This window comes from Apostichopus japonicus, chromosome 8 (genome assembly GCF_037975245.1).
Source record: "Apostichopus japonicus isolate 1M-3 chromosome 8, ASM3797524v1, whole genome shotgun sequence".
Taxonomy (NCBI): domain Eukaryota; kingdom Metazoa; phylum Echinodermata; class Holothuroidea; order Aspidochirotida; family Stichopodidae; genus Apostichopus; species Apostichopus japonicus.
This window is the reverse complement of record NC_092568.1, coordinates 17,257,207-17,284,988: the sequence shown is the minus strand read 5'-3', so window position 1 is coordinate 17,284,988 and position 27,782 is coordinate 17,257,207. Positions and strand designations below refer to the sequence as shown.

At 36.5% G+C, this 27,782-nt stretch overlaps 2 protein-coding genes across 3 annotated transcripts in view; one reads left to right on the top strand and one right to left on the bottom strand.

The window, feature by feature from the left end:
- The first annotated feature begins 551 nt into the window (after positions 1 to 551).
- Positions 552 to 10,565, top strand: LOC139970794 (cell division control protein 42 homolog). The gene is made up of 3 exons (XM_071976806.1): positions 552 to 1,414; positions 1,812 to 1,870; positions 7,560 to 10,565. Exons 1-3 carry the CDS (start codon positions 1,066 to 1,068, stop codon positions 8,067 to 8,069), a joined length of 918 nt encoding a protein of 305 aa, XP_071832907.1. The 5' UTR covers positions 552 to 1,065; the 3' UTR covers positions 8,070 to 10,565.
- Positions 9,159 to 27,782, bottom strand: part of LOC139970792 (RNA polymerase II-associated protein 1-like) — a 102,454-nt gene continuing 83,830 nt past the window's right edge. For both annotated transcript variants that reach the window (XR_011794215.1, XM_071976801.1), the window contains one exon: positions 9,159 to 19,164. The gene's annotated coding sequence lies outside the window, so the exon portion shown is untranslated. The remainder of the gene's footprint in view (positions 19,165 to 27,782) is intronic.

The following is a 27,782-nucleotide window of genomic DNA, read 5'->3' as shown; positions in this document are numbered from 1 at the left end:
GCCAACGTTGCTCATATGTTGATTTAAGAACGAGACCAATTATTACTCATGCATCCTTCAACTCTTGGACCCCATTAATGCCTCCTCTGTTCACCGATCATTAGCCACTACGTCAGAGCCGTCACTGTTCACACTTTTCCCAACCAAGTTCACAATTGTTCTTTCCTTCGCTACTTCTTCCACAAGTATTAGCTTTTATTCTTGAAAAGTAGTTCGTTCATTAATCATCTCATTAAACACTGATCTCATGTCGCATAGTTTTCTCGTGGTATTTTTAAGGACTTACTCATCATCTGTTCCACCCAAATAAAAGTGAACAACAGGACAATTACAATGGTCCTCTCTCCTCCCTATAACCCGCAAATACAAATAATATCTGCTATGTCTCATGCAAGAAGCACAGACAGCGCGTTTTGAAATGACGTCATGACAGCTGATACTCTAACCGGTCCAGTCTGGTAATACCCCTAGTTACCAATATGTACGTATGATAAGTCAATCTGCCCTACACTACAATTACTACAGTGGCACATGCTGTCTGCTAGCTGCCTGCAGCGCATTCACACTCACTATATAAGCAAGCGTGTCGCGTACATAGTCATTTATTCTAACCTTCGGCATGAAACTACGTTCATGTTCCTGTACAGTCAATTTAAACAGGATTAGTCACAATTCTTTCACAACAACCCTGCATGGACATAACTTATCTTGTCTATTTTACTACCAAGTTTACCGGAGTCGTGTACATTTATTTGGAAAGTTAGCAACTATTTCATGACTGTATGTAGAAAGTTTGGCTAGCCCGCATCCATCCAGGTTCCGGCTTTCAATTATCAGCGAAGGCCTAGCTCATTTGTCTGATTTCAAGTTGTGCTTTAATAGTCTACATGGAGTTTCCGATTAGCTAACATTAGATATTTAATATATTATTCATCAGACCGGATATTCTTGTGTCATATCGATGAGGAAACTTGAATCCTAAAATACCAAGAAAGAAGTAACAGCGAAACATATTTTTTCACCTACATTTTCATAATCGAACGGAAACAAAGGTAAACTTTATCCATGGTATTGACTGGTTTGACAAGAGAATTGCAGAATTTTGATTCCATTCACAGTGAATCCAGTGACGAGTTTGGCAGCATGCCTCCGGATGTACAGCCAAGAGCATCGGCATCAGAGCCCCCCTCACCGATTGGAGAAAGAAGGGGTGCCGTTACAAGCGACCCCAGGATTGTACGAACTGGTTCAAATGAACCAGAAGAATGGACTTTACTGAGTTATGTTAAACCAGAAAAATTAAAATGTGTGCTGGTCGGTGATGGTGCAATAGGTAAAACAAGTTTAGTGGTCAGTTACACAACAAATGGATATCCGAAGCAGTACGTTCCCACAGCTTTTGATAACTATGCAGGTAAGGACAATTTCTTTGAAAAATTATCATTTTATGTTATTACTAGGGATGTAATTTACAAATTAATGTTATTCCTAGCACTGAAAAGTGCTCCAAGATGAAAAAGGCGAAACTCTAGGCCTAGTTGAACCAATTTGTCCCAAAATTATATATATTGCAGTAATATAAATTTACTATTTTTGCATATATATGCCTACTTCTATGTAGAAAGCATTTTTCATTGGTGTGAATCAGTTTGACATCTTAGAATAGTCAAGATTGTAACAAAACATACCAAGCAAGAAAGTAAACAATGTGAATTATAATATTACCTCTCCATTGCACATCATTTTTTGAAGTTTTATGGGACTTTGGATTTTATATTTTATTCACTGTTATTATTTATTTTTTATTACAGTCAATGTCAAAGTAGATGACAACCCAGTCTGTTTACAGATTTGTGATACAGCAGGACAGGTAAGCTTACAGTAATTCATAATCAGACAATTTATAGCATAATGTAAGCAGGTAGTAGTAGTAGTAGTGATATGAAAGAAATAACTATACTTTGAAAGAAATAGCCCAACAATAAGAAAGCCACATCTTATATGCAAATTAGCCATTAAAACAAGGGTTATTCTGCTGGTCTTAAAAACAACATCAATTGGTATTACCCTTTCAGTGTTTTTAGCACAACTGCACCTAAAAACTACAATGACAAGATTGATTTGTTATATTTTTAATCCTCTTAATGAAGCCATATATGTATTAAAATGCTACGTTGTAAGATGACAAGTGGCAAAATTTACAATTGGTTTTCAGAACTTACTCAGGCTGCTGTTTTATTAGTTTCACACAGTTTGTAACAGACATTTAAATACCTAGTGTGAGGGAAAGAAACAAGTATAAAAAGAAAATGGCACATTGTTTGTAAATAGTTGGCACGGAACTGAAAATTGACTGTAATTATCATTTAAAAGGTTTTCATTATTACACACTTTCTAATTTTTGGGGTTTCTGTGAATTCTCTCAGCACGATCTTAGATTTTTTTGGTTACACAAGACAAGTGATTGTTTGTAACAACAAGTCCTTGTAGTTTACTCTTGGACAGTACCAAGTATTTTCTAGGCTAGTTTATGCAAGTAACACAACTTTGTATAACTTATTACACAACTCACAGCCAGTCCTACAGTGTTTTTAGTTAAACTGTATAAAGTGCAATGTACTTTGTTCAGTGCTCAAAGTCTGCCTATTATTTTCTGTTATTCTATTATTGCTACTATTATACTAAATATTCCTTGAGATTAGACATTCCAACAAACTGGAATGTTTCCACAGTGAACAATGTCACTGCTATAGGCCACAGAAGCGTGGAGTCACTATTGGGTTAAACAGAATTTGAATTCACTGTTGAAGCCATTGTCAGTGTATAAACAGTTATGGATGCTTGTGGCTTAAATTGCCAAATCTTGCTTGTTAAAATTCAACCATTAGTTTTACACTTTCTAGTACACATGTTAATGTGTGTAGCATACTATAATACATGTATGATACTTGTTTCAATATTATGAGTAGAGCAGTAAAAATTGTCCTGCTTGACTGTTTTCTTACAGTAAAGTTCAATTTGAGTTACTTTGAGGGGGTGGGGGTATGGAATTTGTAAAAAAAAAACAACTTTTCAAGTTAGTGTTTGATCAGTTAGTCGTTTTTAATCATGAAGCCACAAATATTTCACACATACATAGTGTATGTATTGTACAGAATAAGTGAAGTGCAAAGGTGATACTTTTCTAGATCTATGTTAATCAATGGCTAGGTACTGGTGCCACACTTTGGATACTAGTAAATTGCTTTGAGTAATAAGTGTCCTTTTCAAGTTACTATTTTATGGCCGTTTTCAGCATTTATACTATTTTGCATTCATGAATGATGAATGAACCATTGAAATCAAGACTGTCTCAATTTAGGATGCTGTGATGTAATTGCAAATTGAAATTAGACTTTTCACATGTAGCTGCTACTATCCAGTAAGTTTGAAAGGGAAAGAACACGCGCTCTCCCTATGGGTGCAGTAATATGAACTGTCCTTACATAGGTTCCTATATTAAAGGTGTTATTTTGTGTATATGTGTGTTAGTGTTCATGAGGATAAATGCAATGCTTTAAATGATATTTTAAAGAAAGTAACAATGTATTACCATCAAGAACAGTTTGTACATCGTGTGTTTGCTTTAGGCTGTATGGAAATTGTGTGACACACACAGCATCAGTGGATGTAAGTACTGTAATAACTCAATAACGGCATTGTACCACACATCATTGTCTCTGAAAAGGTGCATCAACTATTGGAAATTATTATTCAGTACATCAAAAAAAAACTGTGGGTATTTCTGGTTTTGAACCAAACTGTAACCTCTATATTAATATTCACTAGAAGTGTCTGTTTTGTACTTCACTAGTGGGTACAATCCAACACACATACACATTCCTTCTCTGGTTAGAATAACAAGCAGTGTATCTGCTCGCAGTGCACTCGCTAATGAACAGTTCAAAATTTTAAATTTATTAGAGAATAGGACCTTTGGACCCTTTATGGTTGCTGTTCAGACCTGTCAGTATCTAGATATAATAGAAAGGTAACTAGGTGAACTGGTAGTACCCCTGGTGATCAACTGTTATCGCAGAATAACACTGTTATCATTATAGTAAACTGTGCCATGCAGGCACAGAGGAAAAGCAGGTTCCTACTTGCAGATCATTATCTAACTAGAAACCAGATAACAAATTTAATATGCTTCCATCATATTCCATTTTCCAAATATATGCCATTGCATTGGAAACAAGCTAGAATTGTATCGTAGATTCGTACTGTCTTTAGCATGTATATGTTCTCTTCCGATTTAGGAAAGACTGAAGACGAAAACATTTGTTAGGAAAAAAAAAAATGGTTCACTGCTTTGTAATTTAATTGTTTGTCAGGTTTATACAAGTGTCAGTGTTAATTTTTCTTCCAACTTCAGGGTTATTAGATGATGTTTTTTTTTTTTTTTTTCATAGTTTAGTTGTCATGAGTAATAAAGGTAGGAGGGAGAAAATGTTTGATCAGGTGAATATAGGTATAAAATGGAAAAATCTTCATCTTCAAATATCACAAAACATGTTGATAGACTGGAAATACATTTGGTACCACACCTCTCCCAATATATATGAGCAAAAGAATAAAAGAAAATCATCTTCACGAGCATGAGAAGGAAAAATTCATCCCATAAAAGAACAGACTGTTGATTGATTTGTGTATGAGATATCAGACAGGAAAGTGTCTATACATTAACACCTATGAGTGTCACTCTACCCAGTATTGAATTACTGCCTTGACATGCACCTGGCTCCCATGGAATGTTAGAGGGCTATCCAGGGAGGTAGAGACCTGACCAGGTCAACCATTTCCAGGTCCCTCTTTTTCTTGCCAAATTAGGTGACCTGAATATAACCTTGATCTTAACCTAGGTAACCTTGTTGATGAGGTTAAGTGAACCTACCTAGAATACCTACAGTTGTGAAATTATGGAGTAAATTGCTTGTTTAATAGTAGTGTAATGTACTGCATTTAAGTGAATAAATGAATCAAAGTAGTGTGGAGGTCAATTTCAATTCGAGTTGGATCCGTGTTGTTGCTTGTTGGATCAACCGAGCTGCAGATGTCTCACATCCCAGGGTTTTGAATTCTGTGATAAACTGAAAATTAATCGGATGGGTTTCATACACAATGTCTCATTTAGTTTAGATACTTTAGATTTCTAAGAATCCTCATCGTGTACTTGGTTTGAGCCACAATGTTAAAATGCTGGTTGTCGTTACCATGAATCTACTCAATATGCACTTAAAGGGGAATTGAAACTCGATACAGTTTAATTTTCAAGGTTGTCATTCAAAATTATCCAAGCATACATGTACTGTATATATGCACTATGTAGGTCATTCAAGTTCTCTAAAATTAGGAGGGGGGCGGATGTGGTTACAGTTGTGGTCACCCCACCTGAAGGTAAAAGGTAACAGAGTAACAGAATGTAGGAAGTACCCTCATTGAGTCATGCTTGAACAATAATACAAGGACTGCAAGCTGTAGTGTGGGATTCAAAGTGGGAAGATTTGGTTTCATGTTTTTGTATTGCTAGCTATGATCACATTACTCTGGATTCAGTTCTCCATCATGAGTTGGTTACCTCCCAGTTGCTCTTTGATATAGGGGATATGATCAAAATAATAATGCTCACCCCAATCCCGCCACAGGTTGTACTAGTACACAGGACTATTGCTTGACTGTCCTGGTTTTAATGGTTTAATGATGTTACTTTGTCATATTCAGTACCTACCCTAAATGATATCCTGTCATTCAGCTTCCTGCAGTGAACAATGTCTAGTCATTTTCATTAGTCTCTTTTTATAATACAGGAAGTTCTTTATTGATCATATTTATCTACCTTTGTCATCCAGAAAAATGTCCTTCAACTTTCTTGAATTTAACCATCACCAAACTAATTTTATTGATTGAGCTTTGATAAAATTTAATTTCTGCAATGATGTTATTGATTTCTTTCATCGTCTTCCAAGATTAGAAACAAAATCACAAACTAAGTTTTTTACAAGTTAAATTTTGTGCTTTACTTGGTTGTAAAGGAAAAATGCTAGCCTCATTAGCTGAGCTAAATTTCCATTCATAGTGTCCTTCAGTGGTACTTTGCTGTTACATTCAGCATCAGAAATGCCGAGAGGCTTCTTCTTAGTTGATAGAAATGAAACTTCGACTGGTGATGTAGATAGTGTGCAAAAATTCAGTTTGTTAGAATATGATATTAAGTTTTGGAAATGATACATACTTGGTGACAGTCAATACTGCGTTAGATTTAGTTTTGTCGCTTAGGTTTATGCCCTGGATGAGGTTGGATGGTGGGAGTGCTGGGAAGGGTTGTTGCAATTCGATCAGTAAATCTTGGTAAGTCTTACAGACTTAACCCCTTCCCATTGGAACATGATGGTACTGTTTCATTTTCAAACAATTTTATGGGCTGCTGTAGGACTATAAGACTACAAGTTTGAACTCGCTGTGGTAATAAACCACTATTAACCAGTATTGGTCAACAAGTATGAGTCATGAATAAATCCCTTCCAAGTTCAGCCCAAAATCTTTTAAGTTGCCTTCAACTAATTAAGCTATTATGTTAAGAACTTAAAACCATTTTGTAGTTGTATATATTTAGTCCAATCATATAAACTTTTAGATAGTCTTCTTCTTCTCCTCATAGGAGCTACTTTTCAGACTAAACCCTCTTATCCAAAGTAACAAAACTTCTTTGATACCTGTAAAATCTATCTTGACTGACCAATGTTGAATACCCTTTCATAGGATTACCTACCACAATTCCTCAATTCTTGACCACTTGAGCCAATGACCACCCATGCTCAAGAGCATCCAAAGCGCTTGAGGAAGTATCTCTTGTTCTCCCTCAAAAGAGGTTTTGTATTACCTGAATGAATCGTAGCTTAGGGGAATCCTTTATCTGTTTTCTAGGTTTAATAAGCCCTTAGATGCACAGTTTGTTGGAGTGTCAATAGGGTCCCATCATGGCCTACAATATCGCACCATGAGATAATAGACCTGCAGAATGTAATAACTCGCTGGGTTGGTTGTTCTATGTCGTGGGGCTACTATTCAGAGAAGGTTAAATGAAACCTTGTGCAAGATCGTTTCTTGTCCTCTTTGCTATTAGATAATCTTGTGTATCGTCCTCCTGTTTCAAGGGAATCATGATATTGCAGTGTTCGTATAAAGGTCACAGTCCCCATGTAAGAGACCTGGAGTTGAAGACAGAATCGGAACCATACACATCGTTTTATCCCCCCCATGCTCCACCCCACCCCCTTTCCCCTCACGATGACAAAACAGAATTAGAAAGTATGCAATAGAATGTTTGATATCTAAAGCAAGCCAGGTTATTTAAATTGTATCAAAATAATGTACTGAATATGGCAATGTACAATTGCATTAAGATACTCAGTTCTGCAAACATCATTAATTTTGCCACAATGATTGTATGCGATGTATGTAATATATAGATAGCACACGTGTATTTACTTCCCGTTTGTATTTTGTTTTTCTTTTAACAGGATGATTTTGATAAACTGCGACCGCTGTGTTACCCGCTGACGGACGTTTTCTTGCTATGCTTCAGTGTCATCTCACCGACATCATACCACAACATAATAGAAAAATGGTTACCCGAAATTCGCGCCTATAACCCAAAGACTCCGATTATCCTTGTGGGCACCCAGAGCGACCTAAGAACTGACGTAAACGTCCTGATCGAACTCTCGCAGAGCAAGGAGATCCCGATCACGGAGGCGGAAGCCAAAGAACGAGCCGAAAAGATTAATGCTGTAACATACGTGGAATGCTCGGCGCTAACGCAGCATAACCTCAAGGAAGTGTTCGATACGGCAATCATGACAGGATTGAAACTGACTGTGCCTCCAAAGTCTTCCAGAAGTTTGATCAGAAGACTAAGCAAGAAAGAAAATTACCTTGTCAATATTCCAGCTAAGAAGAAAACCAAAACAAGAAAACCTAATATCTGGAGGAAGCTCTGTTGCATACCAGTTCCCTATGAGGCAGACTGAAGGCAGGATGAATGTTGCTGAAAGTAGCAGTCGTGTTTTGCCTGTGATTGCCACTCGATAGTGGGATGTATGCTTTTGTGCAAGTTGTGAAAGAGGGTTTTCCTCTTCTTATGCTGGCAGTCTTTTCGTGTTGTTGAGTGAGCTGAGCAAGCTCCTTGACTCGACCTACACTGTAGACATTCCGTTAGTCCTCATGTGCATCTAAGTATTGCCATAGTGAGTTGAGTTGTTTGCCAAAAAAAAAACCCCTCTTCAGGGCAGGTCCAAGCTTCTTGTCAAATAAAGATGAACCCAAAGATGAGAGGTTCTAGATAAACTTTAAGACATTGGAGGCATAGCAGCAACAGTTTGAATTCTGAAATATTAAAAGAACAGTTTACATTTGACTCCCTTAAGTGATCCAGGCACCAGTCATAAGTCGAAGACAGTGACACTTTCATGAGTTTTTACAAAATGTTTCCCTGATCTTTCAAAATAGCACTTTTTCCACATAGCTTTGTAAGCCTTTTATAAATGGCATTCTTTGAACTGATAGCAGATATGTGCTATCCTCATTGGAAAAAGGTAGAGGCAGAATAAAATTTAAAGCCATCTTATAATCTTTAAGGTCTTTCATGCAAAAAATGGAAAACCAAAAAAAAAAGAAAAGAAAAAGATCCAATAAGTTGTACTTGTTGAATAATATTTTGTAGAGCTCAAATTACTTTGTCGTTTTTTAAATTGAGAAAAAACGAAAAGGTTCATTGTCACTGTTGTCAGTTGTCGGGGGAAAATGGAAAGAGTGACTCCGAGTCACAATAAAGTTGAATAAACAGTATTAAGCATTATACTCAGTGTTTCTTTTGAAATAATTGCATATATGTGCTTGATTAGAGAAGAACAGAATATTTTAATTTCATTCAGAGGAGGGTTTTAACTTTTACGGAATTCCAGCAGTCACCATCATTATTTTCATTCTTTTTAAGTGGCGAAAAGAAGACACTTGTCTCTCTTAATATTTGTCTTCACCAGTCACAATGTCATTGGGACAGTTTTACTGACAAACATTTTTGTGTAACTCAATACATATTTATATGCTATCATTTTGTAAAAAAAAAAATGTTTCAGCTACTGTATTAGCTTGAGTGTGGCCTATTTAGTAGTATATATGGGGGCTATGGTTTATTATCATTACCGAATGACCTAATTTTGCAAGCAATGAGGCAATCCCTTAGTCATATTTTCTGTATTCCACTAAAAAGATTCAGCTACACACCACTTAAAGGTTTGTTTTATTATGGTGTACACCCCACACAGTCAGTCAGTCATATCACTGTGTTCCTATTGACTGGCTGGCTGCCTTTACAGTTATATGCTAAGGTTGTGATCATGGAAGCCATATATTGACTACTTCTACACCCCAGTCACCATCATCATCTGATCCAGATCCGCTGAGCTAACAAATCGGCTTCCTCTATTCTCTTTCTCTCTGTAAGATTATAAGCCGCCTCTTAGAATACTCTTTCAGTTGGTTGTATTGAATTCTTCTCAAGCGTCCCTGCAAGAAAGGAAAGACATGCAGGCAAGGGAGGCTACCGTTATTGTTTGTGTTCACTCCAGAAAGGTCTAAGATGGGAGGTTAGGATTATTGGAACTTCGCTATTCATGGAGACACCCAAGGTTTTCTTTTCTCTTGTTTGATCAGATTGTCTCTATTGTTTGATTTGGTCTATTGTTTGATTTGGGGACCAACTGATCCTTAATCTGACAACCCTAGCAGGAACAGTCGCTATGTGGGTAGTATTTAAGTGGATGAAAGCATGTATATGCCAAGGCCCAGATTTTCAGGACCAGGGCTTGCTATTCTATTTAACAGTACCAAAAGTTTTAACTTATTCTTTCTTCCTAATCCTTAGTTAGGAAAAGGTCCCTCCCTACCTTCTAGCAAAAGGGCTTTGAGAAACTGGCAGCAACTGTTCTTTAATTCACAGTTATATTACATTTGTTAACCTTTTTAATATGACACAGTTTGTGTTTTTGAAGTTGCATACCGTTTTTTAATGTTTTTACAAGCTTTTTCAAACAGATGGAAAAGTACCAAAATGACAATACTAGTTGTACCCGACTGATATTTGATACTATATATAACATTATGGCCCAAATGTATGGGATAATGTAGCTGCTACTGTTATCCCATGATTTCCCTCTTTAACCATCTCTATGGCAATCGTATTTGACTCTCACATTGGTATCTAAACTTTGTTGTAAGCATGCACTATCTGATAGGACATACAAAGCGAGCATTATAAATTTCTATACAGTTTTTTTGTTTTTTTTCACCGTTTCTTCAACCGGTTATCATATCCTACCTTTTCAAAGCAAGGACAAGTATCACATTAAAAGATTTTAAATTCATTTCCATGTAAATTAAGAGATATATTTGTATACATATAAAACCCCACTGATAAGTTAAAGCAAGAAATGAAAGTGAAAGATAATAAAAGTTATGAAAATAATGTTTCTTTCTTATCTGTTTATATGTCATGGATATCATTTTCTTTTTAATGACTGTTGGCCTCTCTGTATTGCCCTTTACCATGATAAGAAAAAACTGTTTGGCATGTTTTAACTATATACACATCATAAACAAGAAAACTATTGAAATCGGAAATCTTATCACGTTTTTTCGCTTAATTCCGTCTGCCCATTGCATCTTTCTCAAATATCGTAGCAGTGAGGTCAAAGATTTATAGTAGATTTATTGAAAGCTAGGGAACCGGTAGTTGAATCCTTCTGAAGCTTTTCAAGCTCTGTTTTCAAGCTCAAGTTTTAGATGGAACATTAATCATGTGTGCTGTTCATGCAGTACCTCATTTGAAACAGAGTTAACTGGGGGGAACAGAATTAACAAATGAAACAAAACAAACGCAAGTCAATTTTATGTTCGGTATATTGTACTTGTAGTGCGCTACTTTCAAGCAGCAGCTTACATTTGCCATGTAACATATCTCTCAAATTGAAATTACAAAACCATGTATCATTAGTCGATTGCATTTATGTAGCAAAATGCTACGTGCGGCCTATGTCTACTACGCTCAAAAAACGCAGGCAACTAGGTTTATCAAGCTTTACATGACAACAAGGTGCGTAACCCTGGAAGTTATGAATCCGTGTTATGAATCTGACAGGCCAGCAAAGGGAAGGAATACTTCACACTTCACAAGGTTTGCTTTATAATAGGAACATTGATGAATCTTGTGGGAATGAGGTGGAAATATTGGCAAACTCGACATAGTGAAATTCGTGCAGCTTCTTGTCGTAAACAGCTATTTCATCCAATGTTAAACACTGAGGTAGAACACAAAATTAAATAAAAGTCTTGTTGCTAATCATAATAATAAGGCACATATGAACCCCACCGAGGCACCTTTATCCATAGTGTTGACACCTGGGGATATGAAGTTCCCTGGCAGAAGTACTCGATATTCCCTGAAGAGGCACTCTGGGGGCTATTTATGATTTCAATGGGTTTTCTTAACCTTTGTGTAAACTACCTGCGCATAGTTGGTCCACACCTCAATTGCCCCTCTGTATATAAAAGTGGGACTACAAGCTTGCAGATTGTGTTGTACTGCGAGGTATAGTTTAGTTATTTGATGTTGAGTGTAATACTACCATACAGTCTTCGGCTGTGTCCCAGCGAGTGCATGAGGCCGGCTGTATTGTTAGCCTTAGACAAACAGCCGCACCTATCAATTGCAAAAAAGGTTGATGAAGGAGTAGGTACTGGACTGTACTACTGTCAATCACATAATTGCATTCCAAGAAAACACTACATTTAATCTTCTCATGACACCTTGTGGAATAGTTCTGGACTGTTCATAATTGGCTGCATATACAGTCCGATATTTAAACCATTGAGTTAACTGAATACACCTCAATTACACCTGAGTGTTATTAAACGAGACCACACAGAACGTGAATAACTGAATTCCTCAGCATCTTGTGTGTAACCTGTCTGTGTGTATGACCTATATAAAATCATTGTACAGTAAGTGTCTGTTCAACACATGGTCCCATCAGCAACAGGAGGCGGGAAAACAATTCCGAGGGAAGAAGGATCATGGAGGTTTCATTAGACTTCGGACTATGTTATTAGTTTTACAGAACCAGTGAGTCAATGATGACATTTAGTTAAAGTTCAGGTCAATAAGTAAAAGTTCTTCTGTGAAGAGAATTCAAGGGCGTAGGAACCGGGGGGGGGGCTGGGGGGGGGCGCCAGCCCCCCCAGTGAAAAATATGGGGGGGGGGGCGGAAGTATCATTCCGCCCCCCCGCTCCGCAAGTCAGAAAACCCCTTTTTCATTTCCAAATGAGAAAAAAATCTCATTTGGAGCACCAAATTGCATTTAAGGCCAGGTGAAAATGCAAATTTCTTTACAAAATGGAGTGAGAGTTGAAGTGTGCTATATTGCACCAAATTGCATCTGAGGCCACCTGGAAATGCAAAAAAATTCCAAAGGGGGGACACCCCCTCCCCTTAGACCCCTCCCCCAGGCCGGCCATCAGTCTTCAGCCCCCCCACTCAAAAGTACCTTCCTACGCCACTGAGAGAATTAAACATGGTACAACTATTGTAAGCATGTCCAAGTGTTATACCAACAGCCAGTTCAAGCTATCCATACTCCCCCGCTTGGTGGAAGCTGTAGCTAGCATGCTGCAACTACTTGAGAAAGAATTTACACTACCAAAGGAGGGTCAAAGAATGAAGAATAATTCATGATGTTACCAAGGATATCCAGATTCTAGAAAACTTTACAATAGTATACCCCTTTCCCCAACCATCCTTTCCCTTCCTACATTGCTTCTTAATGATGTCAGGAAAACAAAACATGGCATGATCCTAAAACAATGATTTGGTATTGCACACTAATAAATGGATTTTTCGTTTTTTGTTGGCATATCTGCAGTTCTCAATATTACTGAACCTAACCATAAAAGAGCCACTTTTTGCTGCTTTAAACTGTCAGAGTGATTGAATAGCCTATGAAAGTAGACTGTTATTCAACATTAGTAACCAACCACATTCAAACCTAACAAAACTATTTCCTAAACTATGTAAACATAACACCAGAGTGTGTACATAGAGCACATCACTTTGCAAAGATGTTCTCTGCCAGTCTCTGACTGATGCTACGCTCCTTAATACTGGTTTACAACACATTTCAATGCAGCCTATAACTGTTAACGGTTATTTGCTAAGGAAGGAAGGCGTAGGAAGAGAACAAACAATATGACAATAGGAGAAAACAAACAATCATTGCATTAAGATTGTACTGGACTGTGTTGCCAGACACAGAGACAATGGTTCTATTAACCTAGCCTATTAAATAATGCACTCTAGTATATAGTGATTGAGACATGGCGAATGGGATTTAGCACTCCTTAATATCAAAATATAAAATGTTTGATACACTTATTACGTCTCTCTGGATGAATTGCATTCAATTGAATGTAAAGTATGTATTGCTGTTGTTGAAAAGGTATTGGTGGGAATCATCAAAATTATGGTCCATTTATGAGCCTTAGGGGAGGGTTTACCTGTCTTGCACTAGGGTCAGAGGTCACAAAGGTTATGAGCGGGATGGGTGATGTGGGGGGGAAATGTTCCCATTGGAAATTGTGATACAAAAGCCAGTGTGAATAATATATAGCCATTTCCTACTTGATGTGGAAGTTTAAGTTACAGTAACTATAAACAAGTACTTTACAAAGACTCTTGGGATGATCTGTCCACACCTTTCCCTCATGATAAGCCATTAAGTTATAACATATAGCAGAACCACATATTTATGACTTTAAAGAGACATTTCTTGATAAATGCCAGATGAAAAGCTGGTCTGAATCTTTCTCTGGGAATTTTCAAAATGGATGATAACTTGATCTTGTGAAGTATGAATACATTTGAAGTGTTCATAGTGGGATTGTGATCAAAAGTGGGATATTGCTAATAATGGGATATATTGTCAATAGTGGGATAATGATCAATAGTGGGATAGTGATCAATAGTGATCAACAGTGGGATGCTGTTTATAGTGCCATAGTGGGATATTGCTAATAGTGGGATCGTGTCAATAATGGGATAGTGATCAATAGTGGTAATAGTGTTATAAAGCTGTATTTTGTATTAGACTGATATTCTGATCAAACAATGTAATTTATTCAAAACATAATTAATCAGTCAATCTATTAAACTAACTGCTCAACTTGTCTCATTACATCAACCTGCATTTACATGGCTGGAGTTCACTGCAGGAAGTAGTTCTGTATAATTTTATGTGGTCATTTGCAAACCTTTGAAGTTCACATATTCCTGGCATAATTTTGTTAATAGGCGAAATTTGTACAGAATATATATGCCTTCCAACACATTTTATGTTCCTTTTTATGATCAATTAATTATTAAACCATCAGTTTCGTGGGAAAGTCAATCCCAACTGAGGTTTTAATTAATCAGTTTTACTAGATGTTGTAGTTATTGGCTAATCAGCATACACAAACATGAACTATCAATTATTCATTTTGTCTGACAACTCAACTTTTATCAGGAATATTTACAATCTCCAATTAACTAATTGCTTGTTTAATAACAAGCTTAATCATGCTCTGAGTTAAGTTTGGATCCTTTCGTCCATGACATTTCATTCTACTCCTTAATAATACTCTACCTACGTCACAGCCTGTTTAATAGAAACTCTGGTCTCTGGTCATCTATGAAATTCATCCTCGTTAACAAAAACCATTTGCGTAAATTATTTCCTGTGTGAAAAATCACACAATGCATCCAGCATTCCCAATGGTGGACTGTGACGTAGACAAATTTGTCACCCTTACAATATCCCCAATGCCAGAGTCCTCGATACATAGTAAAGCATCACAAACTGTGAAAGATTGCAAAAGGAACGCTATAGAGAAAGTGCAGTGAACTTGAATACCGTAGCCAACAAAAACAACAGTTCTATCTATACCTCTAGGCACATACTACTACTACTAAAAGTACCGTAATTTAGCTCCATTTCATATCAGGGTGGAGTTGTGGCAAGCAGAGGGTTTTTAATATGTAGTTATATTGACCTCTTGACACAAAGGTTAATCAAGGCAGCAGTACCTATCACGAACAGAATCCTTTGTGTAGAAACGAGACTGTCTGATCCATGGGAGGCCACAGCTCTCTTTTGTGATGTAACAAAGAAAAGATACCACCAATCTATTCTCTTACTTCGTAGAAAAAGGAAACAATTGATTATTTTTGAGTCAGTCTAATGAGAGGTGGGAGGGGGGGAGGGAGAAGGAAAAACAATTGCTTTTGTTGATTATTTCCACTCAAGTCTTTGTTCATTGTTTGTATTTAGGTTTAACAAAGTAAAATAAAAAATTTGTTTTATAGAGGCTCAAAAAGCCTACCAAGCAATTCATAGGACCATATGTGTCAATACTCTTGGTACTTTTGTTTAGTTCTATGAAATGAGTAATTCAAGCACTTGACTGGTTTTCAAGGCATCACCAAGTGCAATTATAGTAACTATGATTTAGAGATGCTATACTATGGCGGTACATCTGAAACACACTACAAACATATATCCGAAATAGCAAATACTATGGAGGTATATCCGAGATGCTATGGAATTATATCCGAGATACTATGGAAGTATATCCACATTGCTATGGGATTGCATCAGAATTAGTAAAGAATTTATATCCAAAATGGTATGGAAGTAAATATTGACATACTACTGTAGTTTACCTGAAATATTACAGCAGTATATCAGAATTAAATATGTGTAATAAATACTATAGAACCTTATCCCAAATTCTGTGCACCAAAAAGTCCCAAGATTGGCCTAGATGACTCAGACTGTATTGACACACATCAGGGTTTGAAAATTGTGTGTTTACAGTTTTATGACTCCGAATCATCATAAAAAAAATTATGTTCCTTCTAATATTTTCTTCATTTGCTTTATACTGTCTAATGACCTGGTAAATATTTCCCAAGATTGGCCTAGATGACTCAGACTGTATTCACACACATCAGAGTTTGAAAATTGTGTGTTTACAGTTTTATGACTCCAAATCATCATAAAAAAAATTATGTTCCTTCTAATATTTTCTTCATTTGCTTTATACTGTCACATGACCTGGTAAATATTTCCCATGCCACACACAAATTTTTCTAGACCTTTTTTTTCTTCCTTTCATCATAACTACTGAATAGTTGTAAACAACTGACAGCAATAACATTAAACTCAATGATACATTTTAGAAACTTACAGATAGCCATTGGGACCAAATAAAAAAAAATTAAAAAATGCTGTATTATTTATAACCAATTTGATTTTATTCCCTACCAGAAGGGTCAGGTTTACTTATAAATAGAAGGAGAAAATCCAGAAAAAAAGATGCCACCAAATATTCTTCTCATAAAATCTCAAAGTGAATCTTTACAATAAACAGCAGCCAATCATAGATAACAACATTTTTCTTTTTGCTTTGTCAATCTCACAGTTAAAATGTTGACTGTAGTTTAGTAAATACCATTGTGAGAACCAGAGCTTCTGGCAGGGGAACCAAAAAAAAACAGTTCTAAGAAAACAATGAATCATTTTTTTATATGCAAAGGTGGTACACCTTTAATCCTGACCTTAGAACATTCACTGTATGTGGTATCATGTAATCACATTTACATAACATGAATGTGAGCATTAACACAATGGATCGCAGCTAGCCCATCTGTCGGTAACTGTTTATAACCGACGCTGGGAGAACGAAGGAGTGGATTTTGAACAAATTACTACAAAATGAAAGTGAAACATGAATCTAAAAGACAGACAGAAAGAGAGAGGGACATTTGATATCTAAATCTGCTTTTATGTGATACTCTTCAACAGAACTCTTGCAGAATTCAAGGTACTTAAAGCATAGGCGTAGGAGGCGGGGGGGGGGCTGCAGCCCCCCCAACCAAATCTTTTGGTGAAAATTCAGGCAATATGCTGAGAATTTTTCGGGCACCTACTGAGAGAAGAATAGTTTGCAAGGTGTTTTTCAAATTTTGTTGGTGAAAATTCGGGCAAAATGCTGAGAATTTTTCGGGCACCTACTGAAAGAAGAAGAATTTGCAATGTGTTTTTCAATGGTTAAACTTATATTATTATTACTATCATTATTGTTGTAACGACTTCCCCAATAATTATAACCAATATGGAAGGGAAATAACACAGAAATTTATTGTATGTTATTGGCATGCGATGTAATAACCGATGAGTGCCTATATTATATGCACATTAACATGTTGAACACACGCGGAGCGGGCGAAAAATTTGGTTATATTTTTCGGGCAAGTCGTTACAGCCCCCCCCCCAATCAAATTAGGCTCCTACGCCTATGACTTAGAGGTTTATATTGTATTTAAATATTTAAAACCTTTTAAGTTCAACAGTGTTGCCTCCATCCATGCTACCAGATATACCAGGTGCCAGAAGTATTCCCCTTGGATATTCTCACCATCAGACACTATCCCCAGATAATAGAAAAAAGTTAAATTCTACATAACATTGTAAAGATCTTCAGGTGGATTATGTAAAATGCTTGTTAAAACTCACCATTCTTTGACTATATATGCAGGAGAGGGAAGTACTAATGAAATTTAAATGAAAAAGGAAATTGTGAAAGGAAATTATGTTACTGATATTTGTATCGTCATAAGGGGAAGGTCCGATTTTCATTAACGAATGGACGTAGCATTCTCTCAGGGTATCTATGTTATTCTACTCCCAAATCTTCTTTTTTCATCTGGTCAATACTTTTATACAAAGTTTGCAAATGAAACAAGATGAACAACCTTCATACTGGTATAGTAGCTTAATTATACCAGGGAGTACTGCATGAGTGAGACTTGGCCGGGTCTCAGATTTACAGCTCTGAATCAAACACAAACAAACTCCTTCAAGCCATACTACATTGGAATTCCGGAGATCAGGGTATAAATCAAAGGTTGAAGCTAGTAGCTGACATACAGCGCTAGTATTCAGCAGGTTACAAAAAAAGAGGAGCAACACTATACCATTAGATCTGCACAGATATATAAACAGTCGATAGGTCTATCTTTATATAACAGTAAAAACTGTGGTGACAGAATCTTGTCGCTATAACATCAACTGGTGCAAAGCATTCTTCATTTAAATGTTCATAGATAATTACCCATAACGCATTTGCTACTCTTTCTGTTGTCATTTATGACAAACTCCATATCACCTTTAACTTAACCATGATAATGAATCAGCTTTGCCATGCTTTCTCCTGTTAATTCCACAAAAAAACATGAGTCTTAAAGAGAAAACTTCTGGAAATAATTTCCCTTGCTCTACATCACCTCAAGATAACAACAACCGGAGCATCTCACCCACCATCAACTACGAAAATATTTTATTTGCAAAGTGTAAATATTACAGTTGACTGTCCTTTCAATACTGAGACATCTGTAACAGGATTTAACATGATTGTGGTATTACTGAAGAGGATTGCTCATACAGATACATTCAAACAAAGATGGCCAGGTACTTACAGCCTCTTATGTTCAAAACAATCTGGTGTAATTTTAAAAGAAGAAATAGAAAATGTCTTCCACATACTTGCTGCTAATTTGGTAAACTTAATAACCTATCAGCTTATTTTAACTATACAGTACAGAGAAGACTTAAAGTATACTCCATCAGGTGAACTTTTCACCCCGAGCAAACTCTCGTCCTTCTATAAAACTAGCCTTTCTCTGATTGGATGAGGATTGACTCATGTTTGTCTGAAACATGATTTCTCAGTTTCAATTTCCCAGCCAATGTCGGTAAAATATCGTTTTTAGTTCAGACAGCGCAGACACCGAATTGGTTTTTTGTCGAGGTTCATTGTTCTCTTCAAGTTTACTGCATCCATATATGAGCATCAACACAGGAGCAACAAAGGAACAGGGAGTGACTTTCTTTCAATGTGAAGATCCAACAAACATCCTGCCAGCGTAAAAAATGGAACGACGTTGCCATGTTTCTTCCAGGAATATAGTCTATCTGAAGAGACAAAGGAAAAGAGAAGATGTTTGAATATATATGTATTTGTTAGAGCACATTTCCACCATATGGTTTGGCTATTTCAAGCAATTTTTAAACTAACACACTGGCCAGTATAACATCTGAGCAAACATATTGCAACTGTTCAAACTCAGAAATCCTGCTAAAGTTGTTCCTACCAAAATGGGGGTTAATAAGGGGCTATGTTTCTGATTCTGATGGATTCTAAATCAAATCTTTCATACTAGTAATAACTCACATGTCGAAAACATTCAAGTCTTCAGAAAGAAATGCTCAAAAGTTTCAACCTTTTATTATTCATTTTTATGCGAAATAAAACATGACTCAGTCTCAAACCAATTGAACAGTTGTGTGAGTTTAGTATTAAAAATCAAGTGCAGTATGATATGAATATGTGCCAAAATCAACACAAGAATCCGCTATAAAACAGCAGCTGCTTATTTCCCATCAAGCTATTGTGGGAAAAATCTGTAAACAAACTAAATATACTTGATCTGGGGGAGAAGGGTCGATGCAATGAAAAGTAATTTCAGAAGAAAAAGTGTGACGTTTCTATTGCAGGTGGGGTAGGGGTGGGGGTCAAAGACTGTTCCTTGTGGGGTGAAAGATTGTTCCTCTCAGTGAACTTATCACCTAGATTGACATCAGTTTTGATGTGATGGAAGACGAAGAGACATGTTTGGTTGGAGGGGATGATGCTCATTTGGCACTAGGATGAATGTTACAATAAAATGCCTTGTTTGCACTGCATCCAGAAAGAGCTAGTGCAAGGTCAAAGTTTAAGATCCGAATCAAGTATAACAATTTCCACACAACTTTGGTTTCATGCCAAATGAACTTCCTTGAAACATATGCCGCCTCTGCGCAAGTGCGTAGCCCACCAGTCTCTGTAATGTGAAGAGCCAGCCAAATTTTTGTCCTCATTTTTAGAGAGAGAGAGAGAATTTAAGTTAAACTAAAGCTTGTATTGATATGACTTTTCATGACACCATATTGGCTCTACCCTCTGGTACCAATTCAGATTTAGGGAGAGGAGGCACAGACACTTTGGCTGACATCCATTTAGAACCCCTCTCCTTTGACAAATGTTTTTTTGCATTGGTAAGGTGGCTTAGACACAAATTGTTGCTATCACTAATATCCAATCAATTTAACTACATTTCGCCAGTGCATACGTCTTACCAAGTACGTGCAATATTTTGCCAACTCTGTATCATCGCTGAAAATTTTTCGTGGAGCTGAGAAATGTTCAGGGATTTAACAGAAAATTCATGCTTCCTCTCTAGCTTTGTCACTTCAACTGAGAAACAACTCTGAATGATAATAGTCAATAACAGAGATGGATCTACTACTCCACAAGGATGGACCATAAATATGTAAATGGATGTTGTTGCACTCCATTGTCACTACAGAGTAAGATCAAATGCTACTACATACAACACAGAGCATCTTAGTGTCGGTTGCTTTTTAAACTCTACACAGGGAATCAAGGAAACTTTTCAGTTTTAAGAGTGAAGGTGGAAAATGTTCCTAAATAATTGACTTTCGTATGTTTTCTATTTCCACCGGTAGAAAAGTATATATCTCGACCAGATTTACATCTATGATCAGTGGTGGAGGTCACATAATACAAATGGTGCAATCAAACTTCATACAATGTTTTAGTTCCAAGTACACTAAATCTTTCCAATGTCCACCCCTGCCTGTATATCTTCTATGCCTATTATCTGTCCTGCCCCCCCCCTATCCCTTTCCCCCACATATCATCCATTTGACATTTCTCTGTCGCAAGACTAGGGAACCCTAACCAGGGAGTTGTTATGGAACATAGCAACTCCCTGCCCTAACCAACTCCCTCCATAATATACCACACACCTCTCTCACACCCTTTACTATATAGTTTTCCCACCTTCTGTTATCAGCTAACCCACCCTCCCTCACATATCTGACAGGGTAAGGGAAGAGATCTGACCAGCATATTAGTCACATATCTCGTTGTAATAAATCGTGAGACCCAGGGACTTCTGTTATAAGCTCCTTCATAGGCAACCATGTGTTTTATCCCATATGTGTGTATCTACTAGATAACCAGTGGACCACCCAACTGTCATTGTACACAGTAAATTACACACAAGATGGATTGCCACCGATAAGCATTGACTATTAAAGACCAATTTCTACAGGTCTTATAGGCATGCTTTATCTTAGCAATGCAAATATCCCCTTATCTGACCTATGAACCCTAAGAACCCGTTCACTGAACAAACTCATATTTGACCTCGAAATCTTGATTTGGGTGTGTCTCTTTTTTTTTTACTATGGATAAATTTTTAGTTTCAGTACACACTTGAGGTTGCCTCTGTGTTATCTGAGGTTTCCTATGTCCTTTGATCACAGCTTTTAATGATGGTAACCAAGGACATAAAAAAGGAAAAAAAGAAATCACAAAATGATAAATAAATCAAAAAGAGAGATACCAAACAAAACCTTTTAACTGGTTGTCCTCTAAAACAAAGAATGACTCATTTATATCAGAAAGCTTTAATAGACTTAGAGAGGAAGCAACTCAGTATTGTTTGGGAGAAAAATAACCTGGATTAGAAAAGTAACAGGTACGAAAAAATATGAAAGGCCAAAAAGTAGCAGTAAGATATTCAAGACACTAGATCAAGATCTAGATTTGTCTGTGTGCAAAAGCAATTGATAGGCATGTTTAACTTAATACCCAAGTGTCATTCCAAGCATGGACGTTTCCATATCGCAGTTTCCATGTATTTAATATATACATGAAAAAAAATGTCTGTGCGACGAATTGTCGAAGACCGCATCAGTTCATTAACTATTCCATCATTAACTTTGGTTTGGTGAAAACATACAAACGAGCTTTCTTTGCTTGGTCAGTTGTAATCTTTGAGCAATATCCAGTCAACTTTGTAAAGCTGCTGAGCAAATTTCAAGAAAAAAAAAACTGCTCTACAAATTAAAAGTTTGCAAACTGAATTACATATTACTTACTCCCAAAAACAAATCAATGTGTAAAAATTACTTTCTGGGAAATTAATAATTAGTACATAACAGCTTCTTTTAATCCTGCTATTACTCTGCTGTCACTCTTTTAAACATATCAAACTTCAAGCCTTGCTGTCAAATCAAGCCTTGCTGTTACCCTTCCCATGTCTGTTGCTTTAGGCTATCACCAAAATAATCTATACCCTAAATGAAAATAATCCACAGCATATATGAAAATAATCCACAGCAACATGAAAATAATCAAAACCTAACAAGTATGTCACAAAGACCTGTCACATGCAGAGGGGACCCACAGATCAATGCAGAACTATGGGTACAAGAAAAGGTAGTTTATTTTGTGTGGTTGCATGGTAATTGTGTATTGAACTTCGTGATATTTTCATAAGTTTTCCAACGTTAAAGCACTGATTTTCATTCACTGTGTAAGTTTAAACTTCAAAATTGTTAGGAAGAACTGGCACATATGTTCCATGAAGTATAGAAAGAAACTATGAAAATTGGACAGAAAAAACCGTAGGCTAGAAATCCCATTTAAGCCATTCATGATCACACTCATTTTATTAAAGCTGGAATTTCATTGCTTCCATACAGGTATTTTCTAATAATATTTTATTGCAGAAAGTTTATTTGTTCATTCCATAAAATTTTGCATGCTTGTGCCTTCAAAAGCAAAGAATATTATTATGTGGCTAGCTCTCACTCAACACAATGTTTACCATCATGCTAATTAAACAATAGCTAAAATGAGTAGGAGCATGGAGTCTCTAATTCAAACTCCATGGTATTAGGGGGTAAAGGTCCATAGGTATTGACACATCAGTCTAGAGATAAGGCTGATAAACTGTGGATTTAAGGCACATGCCAGACAAAACAGATTTTATTGATATTTAAACATGTATAGAACTAGGGAGACAACAGTGATTCCTTTGCCAAAGTTTATAGAAGAACATTTAATGCATGCACTCTTTAATACACTTGATATGGTGGATTCACATAACAAGTACATGTGAGTCATCTGTTCCCAAGGTTTTAAAACTTTGACCTCATTTGACCTCTAATGACCTTCAACTCCACGATTTCAAATATGGTTCTTGTACTGGGTGGTTCTCCAAAGGTGCATCTATATACCACATAGTTCATCCACCATTTACTTTATATATATATATATATATATATATATATATATATATATATATATATATATATATACACACACATGAATGGTAACTTGTCAACAAGTGTTGGAATATTAGAAATCATATCATAATAATAATAATAATAATAATAAAGGAGCACTAACTTGTTGCCGTACAGTACCACATATGAAGTTCATCCACCATTTACTTTATATATATATTTGTATATATATATATATATAGCTTGAAGAAAAAAAAATTAGCTTTTAGGTGTACAGTAAGTCTGTTCAAAACAACCTGTCCGACCTGTTTTGCATATAAGAATCAGGGCATACAAAAACAATTGCCATCATAATTTATGGTAAGCTTAAAACCAACTAATTTCACTCTACTGTACAAACTAAAATACTTCATAAAATGTGATCTGAAAATCTACTGGCCTGGGTAGGAGATCAGGAAATGGAAAGAGTAACCAGCTTCATAATCCTTGTGATTTCAAATAATCATTGCACAGGAGTGACTATAATTTTCTCCTAATATAGTTGTAATATTGCCATGCATATATATCGAAGCTTTCATTGATTTAAAGTACTTCAAAAACAGTTTGAAGTAAAACAAAACTATTCAGTATTGTGAATTATTTTCTGTAGTTTTCAAAGAGTAGTTCTTTTTTGTTATGAACTTGGTACTGCTTGACTATAGTCAATAGTTTTATATATCCAAGAAGCTAGCTGGCAGCAACGGTGATTTTCCATGGAACTTAAGTTGCCCCCCCCCTCCCCTCCCCCAAATCCTTCACAGTTGACTGGTTTTAGAACAAACTTACACAAAGTGCATAAATTTAGTAGAAAATTACTAAAAAATTCAAAGAAAGAAAGAAGAATTTCAATCGCAACAAAAAGGAACGAACGAGCAGCCAGCTTGTCTGTCCTTCTTTCAAATTATCTTTGACCATTGGACTGGTCAGTCTATTGATTTAGGAGCGTTAGAGTCTAAGTGTCCAAAGCTAATCAGTGCAAGCTTGGGCCCCCACAAAAGGTGTGAAAGACAAACACTTTTTTTGGCAACAAGCCCAATTACCATTTCAACAAGAAATAAACAAATTGTTAGCATATTTCACAAACTGCAAAAAAAAAAATCAATCTGTACATTTCTTCAAAACTTTACAAATGAACAACTTTTACATTTGTCAAAACTGAACAAACCATCCTTTTCAATAGCTTTTGTTCATGTTAAGTTTGAAAATGTCTTCTGAGTCAACGGTGTTAGAAAGCAAACCTAGTACCACTCAGAGTGACTTTAGTTACTAAAATACACTATATACTGCTGTACTATATACAGTCAATGAGAAACACATGTATGCATGTGCCATTTGGTTCATCCTTTTGTGTCCTACAGTATTTCCTTCCCTCTTCCATCTTCACTCCATTTGTCGATCCCCTTTGCTCTAATATTGCACTTTTAATACCACATGGAAATATTACTGTATGGAATAACTGATAACATTGTGTCTACAGCACGGCACAGCTGGCCCACTTGAGCGTTGATAAGCATCAGTGGTGGCACCAGCCAAGGCAATCAGGGAGGGCAACTATGACTATGGGGCAAGGCATATTGTTTATTGGGGGGGGGCAAGAGGGAGGGCAAAAAATATAACACTGATATGGGGAGGGATCTAAGGAAAGGGGTTTCCTCTCCCCTTTGGGAATCTTTTCAAAAGTGACTTAGACGCAAAATGGTGCTATCATTTGACAATTTATCACATTAATGCATTGCACTAAAAGCTGTATCTAATACAAATGATTAACCTTCTTCTATATTTTGGAGATCTGATTTTGGGGGGGTGGGGATACCAGGGAGGGGCAATGGACAATCTGGGAGGGGATTTCCCCCCGTCCCCCCCCCCCATAGCGCCGTCACTGGTTATCATAGAAGGAACAATCGTTTGAGCTGCAATACTATGTTGACATCCCTACCCGGTCATTAGTTCATTACCCTGAAATAAAGAATTTAGGCTATACTCCATCCATGGAACCTAATGAGGGTCCACAGAAGCAACTTACTACAGAAGTGTTTGGGGTGCATTCTCTAAAAGGTGATTCATCTCCTCCAACCCCCGCCCCAAGCCAGCCATATCCCTATACACTTACCCAAGTATATAATCCCCACTAGTTCTAAACCACTCCATATCCATTGCCATATATCTGGGACACTTTAAACCCAACTATCGGGATAAGGGCGGGGAAGTTGAACTTATGTTTATTCAATGAAGTCGTTAAGGAATCACATGATGAAGGTCATCACTGTTGGCATAAATATGTATTCTAAAATTATGTGAAGAGTCAATCAGGTAGTGTTGTTCCCCTTCAAGCAATATACATGATTTAGACCTTTCTGGTGAAAAACTGCCCCAAAACAGCTGAGAAAACATCTTGCTCCACTTTAGCATATATATCCAATTTTTAAATGTAATCTGTGTCTGGGACTGGGAGATGTCTTTTTGAAAATCTGTGATGTCATAATGGCCACTAGGATATGAACCTTTACTTTCTCCGTGTGTTTCTTGTCATATTTTCAAGGTAAGAATGTTAACAGTGTTGATATTGAAACCAATGTCATCATAAGGACATTTGGCAAGCTTCAATACTATAGATTCTGGCATAATTAGCAAAAACCCAATTCCAGTTCAGGAAATGAACATTGTAATAAATAAAGAAAAACATTAAGAATCCTGGATCGATGATGTCACCATGACATGTTCAAAATTTACAGACTCCTCATGTAAAGGTGTATTAAATCAGTGATATCTCCCAAATGGAATAAGGCTTTTCTTAGCTGTTTAGGGAAGGAGTTCATGACAATTACCTCTAACAAATCACAGAGTATAATTTATGCACTGGTGTCACATCGCAAAATACTATACATATTGGGCAACTTTGCTATACTAGTGCAAAGAGACATAGAAGTTTTTGTACACAGAATTAATAAAAAAAAACCTTGACAGTTTTTCTCCTACCTCTCCTCTCCCCCCTGTTGGTTTCTTTCTTCTCTCCATCCCTTGTCTACTAATCCTCTTACATCAATCTCTTTTTTGTTCACCCTGCTCATTAACCTGTCTGTATTCTGTGCTTGTATTTGCCCCTTCTGTTACTGTTACTCGTCTTTCAGCCTCTGAAGAAGATCCTGCTAGGATCGAAACGTCAGGCCCACCTACTTTGCGCAGAATTTTAAAGAGACAAAATTCGGTCTTCAAATCTCCTATAAAAAATGTCAACGCTGCAATGGTGATGGTTGGGTTTGTCCCCTTCAAGATATGTATGTCAACGAAGACAGTTAAATGTTTCCTACCTTTCGCACTGAGATGCATTAATTGTACAGACAAGTTTAATCTGTTCATAAACCAAAATGATTGACACCTTTGTAGAATGAATTGTGAGACTATGCTCTCCACCTTTGCAACACATTTTTCCTACACATATTCAGATGAGCATATCAAACCATGATTGGAATATTTTGATCCAAAATTTTTAAGTCACAGATTGTTTATTATCACATTAGGTTTCATTATTATTGTGTTTTTGTGCAGATGAGCCATCACAACAATAGTTAAATCAGTCATGTACAACAGTGCAAAATAACAAAACCAAAAACAATATTTAAAGTGCAAAGAGAACGCAGCCTATCAAAGCTGTTTATGCCACAACTGAGTTCCTACGAACTTTATTCTAGTCTCCACAAATATGACTATACCTTGATCAAACAAGTAACATCCGATATAATTGACCTATGACCAGCCATCATTTGTCTTCTATTGCCTCATTAACCAAGAATATATTGTCAAAAAATAGAACCACCAAAACTACAATAGGTAGTCCATGTCGATCACCTTAGAAGAATAAACAAATCGAGAAAGACAACCCGGGCACGTTATCTTTATGAAAAGTGGTAAAGTGCATGGCATGGCACCTGTTTGCATAATACCTTTGAACCTGTAGAGCTTGATAATATCTCTATTGTTATTGTAAACTGTTGAAAGTTGTTGCCAGAAGGAGGGAGGGTTGCTTTAAAAACCTACCTCAGCATTTTAACATAATCAAGGTTAGATGTTAGATGGTGGTTAATACAAGAGCAGTTATGATTATAGTAAATAGAGACAACCAAACTTTGGGATCATGATGATTATTTCTGGAAGATTAAATAATACTTAATTTTTGTAAATCACTTTTATAGGTCTTGAAATCAATACTGATATTAACTGCCATGGGAAATAATGAACTCATTTCTTTCCAAGGACAATTATGAACTAAGCAAAAACATAGGGAAGCTTGAGTTAAATTTCCATAATCAAAGTGGTGATTTACCGATGGAAGTGAATTATCATATAGTATACTCCTATGAATAGTCATTTAGAACCATGTTTAAGCCAGCTCC